Source organism: Aulonocara sp. 'chitande type north' Nkhata Bay, linkage group LG15 (genome assembly GCF_057382095.1).
Source record: "Aulonocara sp. 'chitande type north' Nkhata Bay isolate Kocher_YH1m ecotype deep benthic linkage group LG15, A_spYH_male_GT1.1, whole genome shotgun sequence".
Lineage (NCBI taxonomy): Eukaryota > Metazoa > Chordata > Actinopteri > Cichliformes > Cichlidae > Aulonocara > Aulonocara sp. 'chitande type north' Nkhata Bay.
Window position 1 is genome coordinate 22820887 of NC_141358.1, and position 19000 is coordinate 22839886.

General features: G+C 39.1%; 2 protein-coding genes across 2 annotated transcripts; both read left to right on the forward strand.

Moving 5' to 3' along the window:
- The first annotated feature begins 2258 nt into the window (after positions 1-2258).
- LOC147313075 (uncharacterized) lies at positions 2259-6821 on the forward strand. Its single transcript, XM_086263906.1, has 9 exons — positions 2259-2342; positions 2548-2883; positions 3011-3277; positions 3372-3503; positions 3666-3761; positions 3869-3897; positions 5977-6033; positions 6138-6206; positions 6314-6821. Exons 1-9 carry the CDS (start codon positions 2279-2281, stop codon positions 6413-6415), a joined length of 1152 nt encoding a protein of 383 aa, XP_086120032.1. The 5' UTR covers positions 2259-2278; the 3' UTR covers positions 6416-6821.
- A 1868-nt stretch (positions 6822-8689) lies between these two features.
- Positions 8690-18749, forward strand: btbd9 (BTB (POZ) domain containing 9). The gene is made up of 11 exons (XM_086265024.1): positions 8690-8843; positions 9189-9397; positions 10166-10529; positions 11514-11781; positions 11928-12147; positions 12385-12504; positions 13415-13524; positions 13643-13832; positions 14150-14257; positions 14938-15016; positions 16473-18749. The coding sequence occupies exons 2-11, from the start codon at positions 9213-9215 to the stop codon at positions 16671-16673; spliced, it is 1845 nt and encodes a 614-aa protein (XP_086121150.1). The 5' UTR covers positions 8690-8843; positions 9189-9212; the 3' UTR covers positions 16674-18749.
- The last annotated feature ends 251 nt before the right edge of the window (positions 18750-19000 follow it).

Below are 19000 nucleotides of genomic sequence, written 5' to 3' on the forward strand. Positions count from 1 at the left end.
TCTTGGAGAGACTGAAGGAGGCATTGGACAAGAGACTCAGATCAGAGCAGACAGGATTTAGACAAGACAGATCATGTACAGACCACATAGCCACTCTGCGCATCATCATCAAGCAGTCTATTGAATGGCAGTCTCCCTTGTACACAATCATCATCGACTTTGAAAAAGCCTTCAACAGGGAGACCATTTGAAAACTGATGCAGCACTATGGAATCCCACAAAAGCTCAAAAAGATCATCAAACAACTATACAAAGACTCATCCTGCCAGATCACCCCCAACGGAAAACTGACCAACCACTTTGCAGTGAAAACCAGAGTGAGGCAAGGCTGCATGCTGTCACTGACACTCTTCCTGATTGTCATGAGAAGAACCACAGAAGGCAGCATTACTGATATCCAGTAGACCTTCACCAAACAGCTGGAGGACCTGGATTTTGCAGAAGACGTCAGCCTTCTGTGCCATAAGCAGCAACATGCACAGTCCAAGCTTACCCGGCTCGTTGAGGAGGTAGAAAAGACTGGCCTGAAGATCAAATTTAGAAAAACAGAGGTGATGCAGCTGAACAACCGACAAAAACATCCACTGCAGCTACAGGGAGAAGACTTAGTGGAAACCGACCGCTTCGCCTACCTAGGAAGTGTAGACAACAGCGATGGCAGCGCAGATGAAGACGTTAGGAGCCGGATCAACAAAGCAAGGCTTGCATTCAATGTCCTGGGACCCATCTGGAACTCCAAAGCCTTATCTCAGCGCAGCAAGATCCGCATCTTTAACACCAATATGAAAGGAGTCCTCCTGTATGGGTCCAAGACGTGACGGATGACCAACCCCATTACGAGCAAGATACAGATCTTCATAAACAAGTGCTTGTGGCACATCCTCAACATCCGTAGTGTTGGGGTTACACAAGACGAGTTAAGAAATCTGAATAACTTTGACTTTACTGACCACTAGTACTTGTTCTCTTATATGTTGATTCTACATTTTACACATTACTGAGCAATCTTTATGTTGTCTTCACTGTGCAGGCTGATCCTGATTATGCTGTTCCCTACACCTCCATCAGCTACACCATGAACACCGCCTCTAATCAACAAACCAAAAAGTAAGAAACATCTGTCACAGAATAGCTAAATTACAAGTGCCCTCATTTTTTTTATATATATATATAATTGATAACTAGTTTAACTCTGTCAGATTGTATAAAAGAATAAAAAAAAGTTTAGTTTTAGGATCAAGTTCCCCACTTTTATTTAAAGTAATAATATAATGTTACGTTTTATTTCAACCCACTGTATTTCCATAAATACATTATACATCCATCTACATCGACATCTGCATACCTCACTTGTCTTCACGTAGTTACTTTTGTACTTATTTATTTATCTTTCATTATTTTTATCCTTATGTTTATCTTTATTTATCTTAATGTCTTGTCTTATTTTTATCCTTATTTATCTTGTTCCTTCAACCTAATTTGGCATTTGTTTATGGACAGCAAAGGAAGAATTTCATTGCACAGAGAAATGCTATTTCTTCTGTACACATGACAATAAACACTTTGAATCTTTGAATCTTGACTTTTGCTTTTGCCAGGTTTGTTGTTGTAACGAGTTCTATTGTCCAGCAGAGGGTGCTGTAGGCTCAAAATAAAGCAGGGGAGGTACCGATCTAATGTGATGCAACTGCTCTAAACACAAGCACACGTGACAAAGGCCACATGTGATATCAGCTGTTTCTGTTTGATAACCAGTCATTTAAACACTGAAAACAAACTGTCACTGTGTGTGCGTGCGTGCGTGCGTGCGTGCGTGCGTGCGTGCGTGTGTGTGTAAAGTATGAAAATAAAGTACCCTCATGATATATATTTTTGAATTTTGTATGATAATTGTGTGTAGTAATAAACCTTATTCTGTTACACTTATGTGAAAATAAATATAAATACATTCATTCAAGTTTGTATGTAATTACAGCAAAGTGTAGACAGATTAAAAACATGTTTGGGAGTTGAATTAAATACACTTAGCACAGAAACTCAAAGTGTGTTTTCTATGTTTTCACTAATTTTCATTCCAGATACAGCAGGTCAGTGTAAACGTAATACTAACTGTAGCTCTTTATTAATAGGGAACATGAAAGCGGTTGCATAAGAACAACCGCAGAAATGTAAGAAAAGAATGTTGAAAGTCATGATGAGGAAGTCATGGCTCCACAGTTACAGGAAAAAGATACATTTGTGTTTCAGAAGCTCAAGAAGAAAAGCGAGACTGAGAGACATGGCGGTTCAATCTAGATGGATTAAAATGGCTGTGCCTTTTATACTCATACTGCAGTTTACAGGTAAGAAATATGTACAATAGAGAAGGGTTTTTTTTAAACTCTTCTTTCTAATTTTGCTTTATGGAATCTTTATGTAGCATAGACAGCGATGCTGTTTATTTCACCAAAGCAAACAAAGATTAAATGAAAAGTAAATACATGTTAAGTGTGTAACTTATCTGCACTCGTGTAATGTAACATTTTCGATTCTCTGTTATATCCTCAGGAGCACTAAGTGGAGATCTTTTGCTCTCCTTCACTGTCAGAGATGGCGATAATGTCACTTTGCCTTGTAAAAACGTGATCAACAATCATCACAACTGTCACACTACCACCTGGCTCTTCACTGATTCAAGAGGCACACCAGCAGTAGAGCTGATTAATCTTGGACAAATCAAAGAAAAAGCCAAATCAGACAGACTGAGTGTTACAGCAGAATGCTCACTGGTTATAAAGAAGGTCACAGCTGAGGATGTTGGTCGTTACACCTGCAGACAGTTTAGAGGCAATCCAGGGAAACAGCAAGGTCCAGATGCTGTGGTTTATCTGTCTGTTGTTAGCAGTGAGTATTTGCAACACTATATTTTGAGCTCAAACCATCCTGTTAGAACAACATGCTGACAAGTTACATTTTGAAAAAAGGAAACTTATATTTATTTGGTATTTCTCTTGAATTTCATCTTCACCAGTGACTGAACAGAAGAAAGCTGATGAGGTGACTTTAAACTGCTCTGTGTGGACATATGAACGGTGCAAACACAAAGTGAAGTGGATCCATATCAGTGAAGCTCTGGATAGAGATTACTCAAATTTAAAAACATCGGAGTCTTCCTGCTCTGCTGCTGTGACTTTTCTGAATGATGCACACAGTCATATATCAACTTATGACTTTAAGTGTAGCGTAACAACAGAAGAAAAAAAAGAGCAGCTTTTTACCTTCAGCACTCAGTCATCAGGTAAGAAACCCGGAGAGATTCTGAAGAACTTTTCAAAATCCTTTTAAACTGATATACACAATAAACACCTGGCTGAATTTTGTTCTTTTTTCAGGTAAAGAAGCAGTAACAGCAAAATCATCAACAACAACATCAGCAACAACAACATCAGCAACAACAACATCAGCAACAACAACATCAGCAACAACAACATCAGCAACAACATTATACGCACCTAGTATCCCAGGTGAGTTTTGTCATTTGTTTGTTTTCTTTTCTGCTTTTCCTAATAATAACTGAATGTCAATCTATCATTTTTTAAAGCACATGTTGTTTTTTATTTGTTTTAAATTATCTCAGATAATTAAAATATTTAGTGTAACTAAATACTTTATATTTTTGTATTCAGGTGCAGATCAGGTGTGGCCGTACATCCTTGTGGTTGTCATTTTAGTTGCAGTTTTAATTGTGGCTGTGAAACTAATCTGTTTGAAGAGACTCAAAGGTGAGATAAATTAAATTAAATGTCTCTTAGTGAGAAATCTGAATAAGGCTGAATTTTCTTTGTGGAGAAGCATCTAACCTTGTTTGTTTGTTTGTTTATCTTTTCAGGGAACAAAATAGAAGCAAATGGAAATGCTGTGAGTTGAAATTTTTTTTTTTTTTTAGACATTTTGTATTCTCTAGATGAGAAACAATGCAGCAAGATAAACAGTGTTAATGGTTTTGTATTAAAACTCACTGGTTCTTGCAGCAAAAGATCAGGAAAAGGAACGAAAGAGGGAACAAAGCATTTTTGCTTTGCTTTTATAGTTATTAATGCTTCAAATGACAACCTGCTAACTGATGAATTTCTCTCTGACTGCAAAAAAGATTATATTAAAGGCCTCAAATATGGTGTGTATTGTGTGACTGTTGTGTTGCATTTTATCTATTTAAACTCTGGATTTAAAAAAAAGTTTGTTGCAGATGTTTCAACGCTCCCATGTTATTTATACAGTGGGGCAAAAAAGTATTTAGTCAGCCACCGATTGTGCAAGTTCCCCCACTTAAAATGATGACAGAGGTCAGTAATTTGCACCAGAGGTACACTTCAACTGTGAGAGACAGAATGTGAAAAACAAAATCCATGAATTCACATGGTAGGAATTGTAAAGAATTTATTCGTAAATCAGGGTGGAAAATAAGTATTTGGTCACCTCAAACAAGGAAAATCTCTGGCTCTCACAGACCTGTAACGTCTTCTGTAAGAAGCTTTTCTGTCCCCCACTCGTTACCTGTATGAATGGCACCTGTTTGAACTCATCATCTGTATAAAAGACACCTGTCCACAGCCTCAAACAGTCAGACTCCAAACTCCGCCATGGCCAAGACCAAAGAGCTTTCGAAGGACACCAGGAAAAGTATTGTAGACCTGCACCAGACTGGGAAGAGTGAATCTACAATAGGCAAGCAGCTTGGTGTGAAAAAATCAACTGTGGGAGCAATCATCAGAAAATGGAAGACATACAAGACCACTGATAATCTCCCTCGATCTGGGGCTCCACGCAAGATCTCATCCCGTGGGGTCAAAATGATCATGAGAACGGTGAGCAAAGATCCCAGAACCACACGGGGGGACCTGGTGAATGACCTGCAGAGAGCTGGGACCAAAGTAACAAAGGTCACCATCAGTAACACACTACAACGGCAGGGAATCAAATCCCGCAGTGCCAGACGTGTTCCGCTGCTGAAGCCAGTGCATGTCCAGGCCCGTCTGAAGTTTGCCAGAGAGCACATGGATGATACAGCAGAGGATTGGGAGAATGTCATGTGGTCAGATGAAACCAAAGTAGAACTTTTTGGTATAAACTCAACTCGTCGTGTTTGGAGGACGAAGAATACTGAGTTGCATCCCAAGAACACCATACCTACTGTGAAGCATGGGGGTGGAAACATCATGCTATGGGGCTGTTTTTCTGCCAAGGGGACAGGACGACTGATCCGTGTTAAGGACAGAATGAATGGGGCCATGTATCGTGAGATTTTGAGCCAAAACCTCCTTCCATCAGTGAGAACTTTGAAGATGAAACGAGGCTGGGTCTTCCAACATGACAATGATCCAAAACACACCGCCCGGGCAACAAAGGAGTGGCTCCGTAAGAAGCATTTGAAAGTCCTGGAGTGGCCTAGCCAGTCTCCAGACCTCAACCCCATAGAAAATCTGTGGCGGGAGTTGAAAGTCCGTGTTGCTCGGCGACAGCCCCAAAACATCACTGCTCTCGAGAAGATCTGCATGGAGGAATGGGCCAAAATACCAGCTACTGTGTGCAAACCTGGTAAAGACCTATAGTAAACGTTTGACCTCTGTTATTGCCAACAAAGGTTATGTTACAAAGTATTGAGTTGTATTTTTGTTATTGACCAAATACTTATTTTCCACCCTGATTTACGAATAAATTCTTTACAAATCCTACCATGTGGATTCATGGATTTTTTTTCACATTCTGTCTCTCACAGTTGAAGTGTACCTCTGGTGCAAATTACTGACCTCTGTCATTATTTTAGGTGGGGGAACTTGCACAATCGGTGGCTGACTAAATACTTTTTTGCCCCACTGTATATATTTATATTTCACGCAACTTAAAAGCTGCGGAGATGTAACGCATACACTAGACGAGTGATGCTTAAATTCTTCAGAGACCAGAATTAAATCAGTTCTTACATATTTATTTCTTCAGGGCCTGACCTCAAACCCTACAGTCACTAAGTGTGCACCAGAAACCAGCCAGGAAACAGTAAGATTGCCCACACCACACCCAGAGCAGCTGTTGTTTCAATTTGTTCAAGAATGTGTAATTGCAGTAAGCTAAAAGTAGTAGTAACACTCTTCACTGTGTAGGTGGATCCAGAAGATGGTGTTTCCTACGCCTCCATCACCTATGCCAACAAGACCCACAATAAAAACAAAGTAATGTATATGATCAGAGTTTCAGCTTCATTGGTGCATTTATAAATGATGTTTTCACTGTGTTGTGTTACATCTGGTGAACTATCCTGTGCTCTGTGTGCTTCCAGATTCGGGGTAAAAATGACAGTGATGAAGGTGAGACAGTTACCTACGCCACTGTTAAAGCTTCCTCCACGGATGCCAGCAGCCTCTATGCTACCATCAAGTAAAGAAAAAGAGAACTTAAACATCAGATTGCTGCTTCTGTGAAAAAGCTTCTCATCTTTAAGAAAATTGGGTTTCCTCAATTTAAAAAGAGGAAGCAACAACTCAGCTGTGTGAGTCCCTGTAAATTGGCAGTAATTTATGAAAACGGATTTAAAAAAAAATAGATATTAACGTGTATAATGATATAACCGTTTTGTCTTATTTCCGTTAATATTTAAAGGGGAAATGAAATGGAATCATGGGTTGGGTCAGGGATATAAGACTTACAAGAACAGAATAAATAATGTTGCATGGAGGACATTTAGGAATGCAGTGCAGGAGGACATGCAGGGGATTGGTGTGACAGAAGAGGATGCTTGGGATGGGGCGAGATGGAGGCAATTAAGAATAAAAAAAGAAGAAGTAAAATGACTGAATGAATGAAACTCTGAAAATCAAAAGGCCATATGAATCATGTCACCATAAGGAAGTAAGAAGGAAGTTACATGCACACATGAGTAACACTGCAGATAGATTAGGCCTTTCTGTTATTTTGGAGACATTTCCATGAGACACAATGAAATGAGCGGTATGTCTGTTTCAGCGTGTTGTGATGCCACCTGCAGGTAAAATGGCATAATTTTTGTGGATTAATATTAATTTTTAATTTGGAATTCATAGGGGATATGTTTATCATCTGTCCTCATTATGCCTAAAATGAACACAGCAATATCAAATGTCTCAATTATTGCCTTAGTTGCTTTCTTTGTTGTTGAACAGCCTACAGAATGCACATTCACAGGGTCACTTATGATAGATCATGAAAATTAGTGACTATGGTCAGACTGTTTGGAATTCTATAGCTCTTTATTATTTTATTCTATTATTTCTATTACTAAAATGTAATAGTTAATATTAAAAGTCTCAGAATTAGCTTTAAAGTATGTTAGGGCTGCAGCTATCTTTCCATCAATTAATCGAGTGATCGGATAAGAAATGCTTTTGTTTTATTAATGGCCAATAATAATTTACTGTAAATTTACAACAATTTACAGTACTCTGTTTATAGTAACCATTGTCCATATGTAAATATGTAAGAAAAATTGTGCATGTTTCTGTTCTGTGTCCTGTGTACTGTTTGTTTGTATACGTGTCTTTCTGGCTGCTGTTACAACCAAATTTCCCCTTGTGGGACAATTAAAGGATTATTCTATTGTATTCTATTCTATTCTAATTATTCAAAAGAGAGAAAAAACAGACATCTTTCAGAATAAACTGCTCATTGGTTTACATTTTAGAAAATGCAATGTTTTAAAGTTTAACTGCATACAAAGACCCTGCCAACAAAACCCTTTGATTATATTTATATGCCATATTGAAATTGAAATTTTTAAAGAAAACATTGTATTAAATGCAAAAAATATATAAATAATATCAAGTAAATACACTGTCTACACTGAAGAGTCCTGAGTTTTGGGTCCTATTTCCCCACATCCCCACGGTCTGCCAGCGCAGTCCTTGACATAAACATATATCAGACTAAGTTAACTTAACAGTTCATCTAAATATTTTAATACAACTGCTGGAGGCTAACTGCTGATTTTACACAGTGTAAAATAAAGGGCGATGGATGGAGCAGCTACACGGTTCCCTTTGGACGCTATACACACGTTTTTCACTCTGTTTGAGCTCACTGTCTCGGTAACGGCTCTTTGCTTTTGTCGGTGTGTAAACAGACTCCAGCTCCACGTTAAACTGTGGCCGCGTCATCATCATTAATGCTGCTGGTGTGTTCTCCGTGTTTCTGTTTAACACTCGTTTTATTCACATGCTCCTGAATACGTTTGTATTGCAACTGTGAGTTTAACGCCCACGTCTACATCTTTAACACACCGGCACACATAGCCGTGCATTACAGGAAGCATCAAAGCATAGAATTTTTCTACAATGTTTTATAATCAACTTTTTCGAATTAGTCGATAAATCCGTGCACCCTGAAGTTTGCTGCTATGTAGTATTTTTATTTTAGAATCAGTGATTGACATTGTTAATTTTATTTTCCTTTTTTCCTTAGAAGTTTGCATCTTTTATGTTTCAGTATTTATGTTTATGTTTTCTGAGTGTGTTTATGCATGTACAGTATGATCTCATGATTTTTGTTTTTCAATACGTTTTTTTAAATAAAATGTTTAAAAATGTAACTGTCAAGTATATGAAAATAAAACTATTAAATGTGATGATACACACGCTTTGTTGGGAGCCTTTATTTTGAAACTATCTTAACTGAACCGGATGTTTCTTCCTTTGCCCCCGAAGAGGTTTCCGCTGGTGTAATGTTGGAAGAGCTAGGGGGTTAACGGCTGATTTTTTCCTGCATTTTGGAAAAAATAACAACGACTGTGTGTTTGAGATCGACTTTATCTCAATACCGGAGTTAATGGTTGCTGTTCAGTAAGTTTATAACACAGATTAAAGCGAGAAAAGAGACATTAATTAGCTTCGAGCTAACGATTAGTCGAGGCGTCAAATATCCGCGACACCAGCGGCTGTAAACAACACAGCCGAGCTAGCTGTTTATTCACATCGTATTTTCACTGCTGTCGTTTTACTTTGCTGACTGAGTGTTTTTAACGTACACTTTAAAAATATGAGATTTGACGTCAGCGGTGTTTGATTACAGAAGCCATTTTCCTTCAGTGCATTCCAGTTAGCATTTACCTTCAGCTAACATAAGGTTAATTTTTTTCCGTCACTGCCTGTTTTGCTTTCGTTTTAACGTGTGCATTCCTGTGCCAGATGTAACTCTGACAGCCGTCGACCATGAGCAACAGTCACCCTCTGCGTCCACTGGCCTCCGTGTCGGAAATCGACCACATCCACCTGCTGTCGGAGCAGCTCGGAGCCCTGGTGCTCGGAGAGGAGTACAGCGATGTCACCTTCATCGTGGAGGGAAAGCGCTTCCCAGCGCACAGGGTCATCCTGGCAGCTCGCTGTCACTACTTCAGGTAAAGTTAAATGCCTCTTAGCCAGAGGTTGGCGCCTTTTTTAATTCCAGTCCTGAAACACCTGATAGTGAGTAACATAAATACTAATTTTAACCGAAAAAAACTCACGTTACGATGACAAACTGGCAATTTTTTAAAAAAGAAAAGAAAAAAAAGACAGCGCAGCGTTGTTTCACCCTGTTGATCATTTTACAACACCAAGTTTTTTCAAACTCCTAGTTGGAAAAAAATATCTTTAATTTTTTTAAAATGACTAAATTATTCAAAAGCTTCCTTTCCCAAATCTGTCTAATACAAAATATACCTTTTTTAATCCTCTGTAGCATCACTTTATTTTTGCTTTTCCACCTTGTATAAGGTGTGAAATATGTTTTCCACTGAACAATGCCTGTTCAACAGTGGTTGATTGTCCAAGTCATCTTTCTTGGGGCCTCACTGGCATCTTTTTCCATGTTTTTGTGGTCCTTGTGATCTTATTGACACTGTGCATGGTGGGACTGTGGTCTGGGTGTAGCATAACATACTCCACTCCCGATTGTCACTTTGATCTCTTACTAGTTCCACAACTCATTCCTGTTTTTTAACTAGAGACCTTATGTTCCCTACTGCCATCGAATCCTGCTGGTGTAAAGGACTATCTAATCTGTCTAAAGTGCATCTCATTCAATGAGCAGAATTTAGATCTTTTGTTTTTTGCGTGGTTTTATTCATGGCAAAAAATAATAAAAAACAAAAATGTAAACTTTTGCATATTCTGCCTCCTTTTAGGGCCCTGCTATACGGTGGGATGAAAGAGTCACAACCGCAGGCGGAGGTGTGTTTGGAGGAGACTCGGGCTGAAGCCTTTTCAATGCTGTTGAACTACCTGTACACGGGCCGGGCCAGCCTCAGTTCTGCCCGGGAAGAGGTGCTACTGGACTTCCTGGGCTTGGCTCACCGCTACGGGCTCCAGCCTTTGGAGGATTCCACATCTGACTTCCTCCGCACCATCCTGCATACCAACAATGTCTGTCTGGTGTTTGACGTGGCCAGCTTGTACTCTCTGAGCGCGCTCACTGCAGCCTGCTGTACTTACATGGACAGACACGCACCTGAAGTGCTAAATTCTGAAGGTTTCCTCACGCTCTCCAAGGTAAGAGTGATGGAAGAAGAATTGTAGTAGGTTTTGGTATTATTTCATTCTTGTGTTAGTCTTTATTTCTGTTAAAAATGTAGATGCAGTGACCTCTAGTGGTAGTTAGCAGAAGCTACAAAAGACAGTCAACACTGCTCAGCAAATGGCAACTGTTATCTAAGCAGGACTTCTGCATAGGTTAAAAATGTATTTTTATAGATATCTGAAAGGTATACATAAGTGATCTTAAATGAATTATTAATTTTTAATTGTGATTTATTATTTTGGTATGGATCCAAGTCTTGTATCAGTCATGTATCAGTAATAAAATATTAAGTGAAAAGTGTTGTCACTTTCACATAAAAACAGCTATATATGTTATATGCAGGGATAACAATGAAGTGTGTGTGGCTGAGAAAAGTAAAATCAAATAAGTTATCAGTTAAAAAAAGGATTTTGTTAAAGGCTTAAACCTTCTTTTTTTTATTTAACCCTAAAGAGACATGTAGACTCCTGCGTCCATCAGAACCCTAAAACAGAAGAAAGTTGCAGTCCTGAAAATCAGTGTTATTAAAATCATTCACATAATAAATAATCAAAGGGCTTCTGATCTTCCTGGTTTTTGTTCTTTGACCAGTCTGATTGTAAAATGAGTACTAAGCTGCCTTCTATCTGTTTTTAACCATCTTGTATTTTAGTTTGAAGAAAAAAAAAACTATATTCATTAATTTTATTATATTATTCTGCCACACTTTGTTCTCTTTTACACAGTGATGTCATAATTTAGCCCAGAAAGGTCACACATGATGGTGAATTACCCCCTCGAATCTTCTTAAAGGCAGTTAGGTTTTAATTTAGTTACTTTTTTACAGATTAAATTAAAAAAAAAGCCATTACAGTAATATAAAATGTGGTTAAACAAGATAAGCTATAAGCACTACATTTTGTGAATTTTCTGGTGTGTTTTCCTTCCCTTGAATAATTTATTACCTGTGTCTGCAGAATGCTTTGCTGACTGTGGTCAGGAGGGACTCATTTGCTGCCAGTGAGAAGGAGATCTTCCAAGCGTTGTGCCGCTGGTGCCGGCAGCATGAGGATGGCGAGCACACTTACGAGGTGATGTCTGCAGTGCGGCTGCCCCTCATGACTCTGACCGAGATGCTGAATGTGGTGCGACCGTCTAGCCTCGTGAGCCCAGATGACCTGCTGGACGCCATTAAGGCCCGGTCTGAAAGCCGCAATATGGACCTCAACTACCGGGGAATGCTCAGTCAGTCTTCTTTGTCCTTTGTTTGATTAGCGTTCACATCAAGCTGCAGTTAAAAACTGTAATGTGTGAATATTTTTTGTTTTTTATCTGCTTCTTGAAAGCATTAATTTGTGCTTTCGTTCATGGTGTCAAATCTTGGTTTTCAGTCCCTGAGGAGAACATCGCCACCATGAAATACGGAGCTCAGGTAGTGAAAGGAGAGCTGAAGTCAGCGCTGCTCGACGGCGACACCCAGAACTACGACCTGGACCATGGCTTCTCCAGACACCCGATCGAAGAGGACGGCCGAGCTGGGATTCAGGTCAAACTGGGCCAACCGTCCATCATTAACCACATCCGCCTGCTGCTGTGGGACAGAGACAGCCGGTAAAATATTCTCTGCTCATCCTGATAAAACAAACGATAAAAAGGTCCAAGCAGAGTGTGGGCCAATTAGAGCTGACTACATAAGACGTGCTGCTTCTTAATAAAAAAAAAAAGACCAAAATGTGTATTTTAAAGCACATTATAGAGTCAAACTCATTTCTTATGCACTTGTATTTTTAACCTCCCTCTTAAATCTGAGGTGCTTTGTATACTTAGTGTCCTGTATGACTGTTACAGGTCTTACTCATACTACATCGAGGTGTCAATGGATGAGCTGGACTGGGTGCGTGTTGTTGACCACTCCAAGTATCTCTGCCGCTCGTGGCAGAATCTGTACTTCGCACCCCGGGTTTGCAGGTAAACCAAACCAAAATCATATGGCTTCCAGTTATACCAGTGCTTATTAATCCCTGGCCTAAGCTATAAAATCCCATCCCATTTTTGCCATCTTTTTGGCTTTGCACAAGGGGCTTATTTGTGCTCTGTCATGACTTGCCTTAATCTCGTGTACAATTAGGGTGTGTATTTGGGTTGCTACAGTTAGTTAATTTGTACAAACCGCCTTGTTTGCCCGTGTGATGACAGAAGCATAAGTATTTTTGCATACCTCTCGAGCTGGCTGAGTTCAAATAGTGTTGTTGCCAGTAGCTGGTCTGTCCTTCCCAGACACACTGACGTGAAGTTCCTGACACTCCTGATTTTGAGTAATGTGTTGCCATGCCTTTTAAAGATAATAGAGCCAAAACATTCAAATGGATGTCAGAAGATATGACTAAAACTTGCCAGTAATGGGAATTACACCATCATTCTTTCTCTAATCGTCTTAAATTCACCATAAAAGTGAAAATATAAGTAAGTATAGTGATATGCTTGTTTGAAATTGATATCACCACCTAAAGAGAAACCTGAAACTGAGTTGTCAAAAGAATGTTTATTTAATTGGTACTTTGTAAAACAAATGCTTGTGTTAATATTTGTGTTCTTGTGTTACATGGCCATGTTGTAAGAAGTTTTGTTCCTCTTCACAAAATCCAAATTGTACTAAATGCGCTTCACTGTAGAGAAAGGCATTTGGATGGAAAACTGTCTCATTAATATAAAATACAATAAAATTCACTGGAATCAGATGATGAGCATTAATAAAATTAAAGCGGTGTTAAAAACATAAGAGGCAATAAAAAGTGTCAGTGTACTTGTGCTTATCTGAAGATTTTTAGATATAACCTGTTATTCATGTAGTCATTCATTTATTTCCTGTGTGTTTCAGATATGTTCGTATTGTAGGAACACACAACACGGTCAACAAGGTCTTCCACCTCGTGGCTTTTGAATGCATGTTCACCAACCGCTCTTTCACCCTGGAGAACGGGCTTGTGGGTAAGCAGCAAAATACTGACAGTCTGCACTGCATGTGTAGTTTGCAGTGTCTTTGTGTAGATAGAAAGGGTTTCATGTTTGTAATTTAAGCCTTTAACCCTGCTCGTAATGTCTGCAGTGCCCAATGAGAATGTGGCCACTATAGCTGCCTGCGCTAGCGTCATCGAGGGTGTGAGTCGCAGCAGAAATGCCTTGCTCAACGGTGACACCCGCAACTACGACTGGGACTCGGGATACACTTGTCATCAGCTGGGCTCTGGGGCCATCGTCATCCAGCTAGCTCAGCCCTATTCTATCGGATCACTGAGGTGAGTGTGCACTAGCTTTGAGTTCAAATCTCAGCAGCTGTGATGAAGTCATTATTGTGTTACTTGTAATAAATCAAACATTTCCATCACAGCTACAATAAAGTGTTTGTTTCCATCCAGTGACAAACTTTTATTTAAGCTTTTCTGTTGAATCGTATACAAGAAAAATAAATAATTGTTGGAGAGATCAGAGCTGGAGAATTTTATTCTGCATGTACTGTACCTAATATCTATAAGTTATTAACAACAGCTTCTTATCATTGGAGTCATTTAAAAATCTGTGGTAAAATAGCATTAACACAGACAAATGTGTTCAGGCTGCTGCTGTGGGACTGCGATGAGCGCTCCTACAGTTACTACATTGAAGTTTCCACCAACCAACAGCAGTGGACAAAAGTGATTGACCGCACCAGGGTAGCTTGTCGGTAAGTGGTTCACTTCTTCTTTTCTTACTTTCTGAATCACACCTTAAGCTACCGATGCTCTTCCAGTGTCTTTAATGGTTAAAAATGGAATCAGAGCCTTTTATTTTATAATAAATGAAGGCTTTAAAGAACATGCTTAATCTGCATTATTGAAAGAAGGATCCGCAGTCGGCCTCTGTTTAAATAAATGTACCTGAAGTCTTTAACGAGAGGCCTTTTAAGACCTCAGTGTTACCTGTTCCAAATACTATTTTCAATACAAACTCTTGATTGCTATTAATTTTTTCCTTGTTACATAATTTGACTAATCCGTGAACTCGACCCCAGCAGAGAAACTTGCTGATTTGTGTGTTCACAATCACTTTTCAAAGGCCTGTCTGATTATAGTCACCTTGAACCATCTGGATTCCATCTTTGTCTGAGAATAAATACTTATAAAGATCTATTTCTAATCCTGGAACTCTTGATTATTTTCATTTTCAGAAGATCCGTGTGTAAGTAGGTGCTGCTCTTCTAAGCCGAATGTGAACATTCATAAATGAAAAGTTATTGACAAACACTTATGAAGCAGATCCTGAGGTCCATAGAAAATTTTCAGGGTCTTCTCTGGAAACTTTGATAATAACCAGAGATAAATCAGGATCTTTCTTTTGTTTGTTTTTAATTGCTTTCTCTTACAGATCATGGCAGACACTGAAGTTTGATAAGCAGCCTGCTTCCTTCATCCGTATTGTTGGGACTCATAACACCGCTAATGAGGTGAAAACATGGTTTGAAATGGTCGTCTGTGTTCATTCGTCTGTCTCTTTGTTCGAATGCTTTAGCTTTAGAGGAGCTGAAAGTTCTTTTTACATTGTAACAAACTTTTGATAAGTTGTGCTTAATCAAGTAATTGTACAGAGAGTACTTTTCAAAAATCACTGGGTGGCTAAAGTAGCTGTTACAATCAGCTAAGTTAGTAAAGAAACAAGAACAGAAAATTCCTCTTGAACCGTGTAAAAAAATTATGACTTAATATACATGTTATTTAAAGACAAAAAAAGATCCACATTTAGCACATTCCAATAGTTGAGGTTAAACACTGTCTGCTAATGTTCTTTGTGTGTTTTTGAGCCAGTTGAAACTGTTAATGATTTCCTCCCAAAGTCAGATTCTGCCTTTGATACAGACGTCGCCCCCACAAGTTTGTCGAGTGTGGCGAACTTCGCAATGCTAGCAGCGGTGGCCTTCTTCCTCGATAGTTAACATCCTCACACCTTTACAGAAAACAGTTAGACATTGAGTTGGGTGGTTATGTGCCAGTTTACTTGGACACAGCTTTCCGTCCATTTTATGGATGTGGGCACCGCAGAGTCGTGTTGGTTAGCGTGGCCATTGGTTCTTTATCTCGTCATGTCACAAAGAGAGAGAGAGGGATGCTGCGATCTGATGGGGCTGAAGATCTGGCAAGTAGCGGGTGGCCCCATAACATCTGAGAAACAGCCAGAATTGAATGATTAACCCTTTATAACCCAAGTACCATACAGGCCACCTACACGAGGAACTATTTGAATTTTCTCTCCAGCCCAAAGGTTGAGGAGTTACAGTAACGTGAATTGCACATGGTAACATGTAGGTGGAGCTGATTTTTCTGTCTTTGTTCAGACAGCAGTACCTTATGAGTGCTTTGTGCTGCTTCCATAAAACAAATATCCTCATAAACAGGAGTGCACATAAGTGGTCCGCAGGTGTGCATTCGCTGTCAAAATAAAAGATGCGTACCAGATAAGAAGTTGCAACGCGCATTTGCGTACATAAGATTTTCTGGAGGAGGACAGACATTTGTTTAGAGGTCTTAAAGATGTCGAAGAAGCTCCTTTAAGCAATTACTTTGGTGTTCCAAAGTAATTGCTTTGTCAAAAGGAGTCCGAACCGGAAAAGAAGCGCATATTCTCAGAAAAGTGGTTGCACCTGTGGACCACTTATGTGCACTCCTGCCCATAAAGCTCATTTTCAATTTTTTCTGAAACTGTTTTCATTTTGTAATTGTAAAATGAGCCGGGTGATGGTTTAAAAAAACAAAACCAAAAACAATCAAAGGGGTTAACTCACAGTGGCTAATTGTCACTCCCATAATGATCTATTATATTAGACTAACTTTTGTCCAGTATCTGAGATAAACAGTCATTTGTGTATCGATTTCTCCTTTACATATTTAACCCTGATCTTTCTGCAGGTGTTCCACTGCGTGCACTTTGAGTGTCCGGCCCAGCTGGACACCGAGGTCAGTGAAGGCAGCCCGGGTTTGGATTCTTCTGATTCTGGAGCTACTACGCAGCAGCAACAGCAGCAGCGACCTCAACGACCTTCACGCACACACAGCCTGCTGCCCACCCAGCCCTCTTCCTCCTCATCCTCTTCCTCTTCCCATCATTAAGAACGTCCCCTTATTGGAAGATGTTGAGAGGAAGGAGAGTGGTGGGCGGGGGGGACCTCAGAACGCCATTTTGCACAGCCTTCATTGTTCAGACAGCACTGCTACAACAACACTGCTAAGGCGATCGTCTTTGTCATAATCCATAGTCCGTCTGTCATATGTGCAACATTAGAGACTGGTGTATTGGTAGCAACAGCATTTAGGGCTCCAGTCTTCCCAGTTTTGAAGCTCAACATTAGATATCATATCTCCTGCGTTTATATGAAGGTACTTTTTAGGAACTAAGACTCAAGTTTTATCCTTTAAAAAAAATATGAAGGTGAAATCTTTCTCTAAAGGTTAGGCACACACTGAAACATGTTTATACTGTATTATCAAAGAGCAGTAAGTCCATGGTGAGGGGGTGGTATTTGAATTTTATGCATTAATCGTACGATTAATAATGAAAGTACTGTTGTTAAGCTATTTTTTTAAGAAACTGTCTTAAACTGACTCTACTCACTTTTCATACCATCACAACTAACAGAGTAGAAGTTGAGTATTTTTCAAACTTTGGAAGTAAATAGTTCAAAGGTCTGCCAAAGCTGTCGAGCTAATGCATTAGGTGACATTTCTATCCAAATGGCATTTAATCCAATTATCTATCTGCATATTAAGTAATAGCTGTGGAGTATTTGATAGCAGGCTTTGACACCCAATCTAAACTTTGCAGTGTGACCTTTTCTCTTTTTTTTTTCTTTTTTTTTTCTTTTTATAGCTAAAATTCATACCTCAATAATGATCTCACTAAAACGAACCAAGATTTAACTGAGTGTCTTAATTTAATATTTTAAGCACTTGAATAGGTTGGCGCACACACACGATTAGGGAAATCAATTAGCTTGGGGGGGAAATGGGACTTAGAGGACCAAATTTGGCTGCACTTGGGCTGCTGAAGTTTAACTTTATACTGTAGACACATGAGCAGCTTCCATCTGCACTTTATTTTACTCAAGTATACAGAAATAAGGGTTGTAGCTTGGGTCTTCTGACTGAAGTAGAGTACTGGAGTGCTGGATTTGGTATCTTGCTGTTTATGTTAAATTAATTTAAAATCTTTGTGGTTCTGGGTTGTTTTTGATTTCAGTTCTTTTTGCATTTTTTTTAATGAAGTGTCAGTGCTGTGTTTTCTTTGTGTCCTGATGTTGCACTTTTACGTTATTTAAAAAGAAGAAAAAAAATCATTTGTTGGAAACCCTTTGTTTGCTGTTACATAACCTGAAATACCTATCTACCTTAGGTGACTCACTGATGTTTCTGTAAGCTTTCTTTAACCATCCCAATACATTTAAGACAACTACCCATTAGTTTGATAAGTCTTCCTTAATAACTAGAGAACAAAAATAGGGCTTTGTTCAGGTTGTACTCTCCATACCTTATCTAACTTTATGTGTACTTTTACTTATTTTCACCATCAATGTGTGACTGCATCTCACTGCCTCGTGTTCAATGCCTGTTAAAAATGTGATTACGAAAAACAAAAACAACAAAAAAAGCCGATGTTGTTTGTTGATTTTTGTTTCTGTAAGAGGGTGACACACACACCTGCTAGTCAGAATCGCTGCTGTTACACACAGTGAAGCTCTTTGATTCAAGCAATACAATAAGTCCACCTTTGGTTTTAAGTATTGAGAGCTTTTGTTACACACCAAATGGTGCTGATTGATAATCGTGTAACATTAATGGGCCGGGCACTGATGCCCCACCAGCTTTGTGGGCAGTGTTAATGTGTACGGCTGCCTATGAAGATGTTATTGTCATAAAACTTTTTAAAATGTCATGTTTTGAAAATCAAAAGTTTTATTGTCTTGTTTTTCATAGTGAGAAAAGTTGCACTGTTTATTCCAGCAGGTAGGAAACTTGCATCCAAGGAGTTTTTACAGCTCGTAGGACCACAGACTCGGTTACTAACCAGTATATACACTACTGTGAAACAGTACAAAGTCTTGAGACACCCCTCATTTGTTTATTTTGCTATGAAAGTAGGAAATAAAGCAATATAAGGTAAAAACGTAGTTTGTACAGTTCTAACCAGCATTAAAGTCAATATTTGGTGTGTCTAATATTTATTCTTTAACACATCCTGAACTCTCTTAGGCAGCTTTCTTGTAATTTCTTTAAGTCTTCAAGAAAATTCTCTTGGCTTTTGGGGGGACATTGAAAGTTCTTCTTTCCGTTCTGTTCTCTGTCAAGATGATCATACACTGAGGTCTGGGCTCTGGGAAGGCCATCCCATCACTGATTGGGATCATTGTCATGCTGAAAAGTGGAGTCAATCAGTTGTTTTC

What these genes read in the sequence shown, in the direction of transcription:
- LOC147313075 (XM_086263906.1), top strand. Translation starts at nt 2,279, where the DNA reads ATGGCGGTTCAATCTAGATGGATTAAAATGGCTGTGCCTTTTATACTC. An exon ending in ATACGCACCTAGTATCCCAG is followed by an intron (nt 3,504 to 3,665) that starts GTGAGTTTTGTC and finishes TTTTGTATTCAG; the next exon opens with GTGCAGATCAGGTGTGGCCG. An exon ending in CTGTTTGAAGAGACTCAAAG is followed by an intron (nt 3,762 to 3,868) that starts GTGAGATAAATT and finishes TTATCTTTTCAG; the next exon opens with GGAACAAAATAGAAGCAAAT.
- btbd9 (XM_086265024.1), top strand. Translation starts at nt 9,213, where the DNA reads ATGAGCAACAGTCACCCTCTGCGTCCACTGGCCTCCGTGTCGGAAATC. An exon ending in GTTTCCTCACGCTCTCCAAG is followed by an intron (nt 10,530 to 11,513) that starts GTAAGAGTGATG and finishes CTGTGTCTGCAG; the next exon opens with AATGCTTTGCTGACTGTGGT. An exon ending in CCTGGAGAACGGGCTTGTGG is followed by an intron (nt 13,525 to 13,642) that starts GTAAGCAGCAAA and finishes TAATGTCTGCAG; the next exon opens with TGCCCAATGAGAATGTGGCC.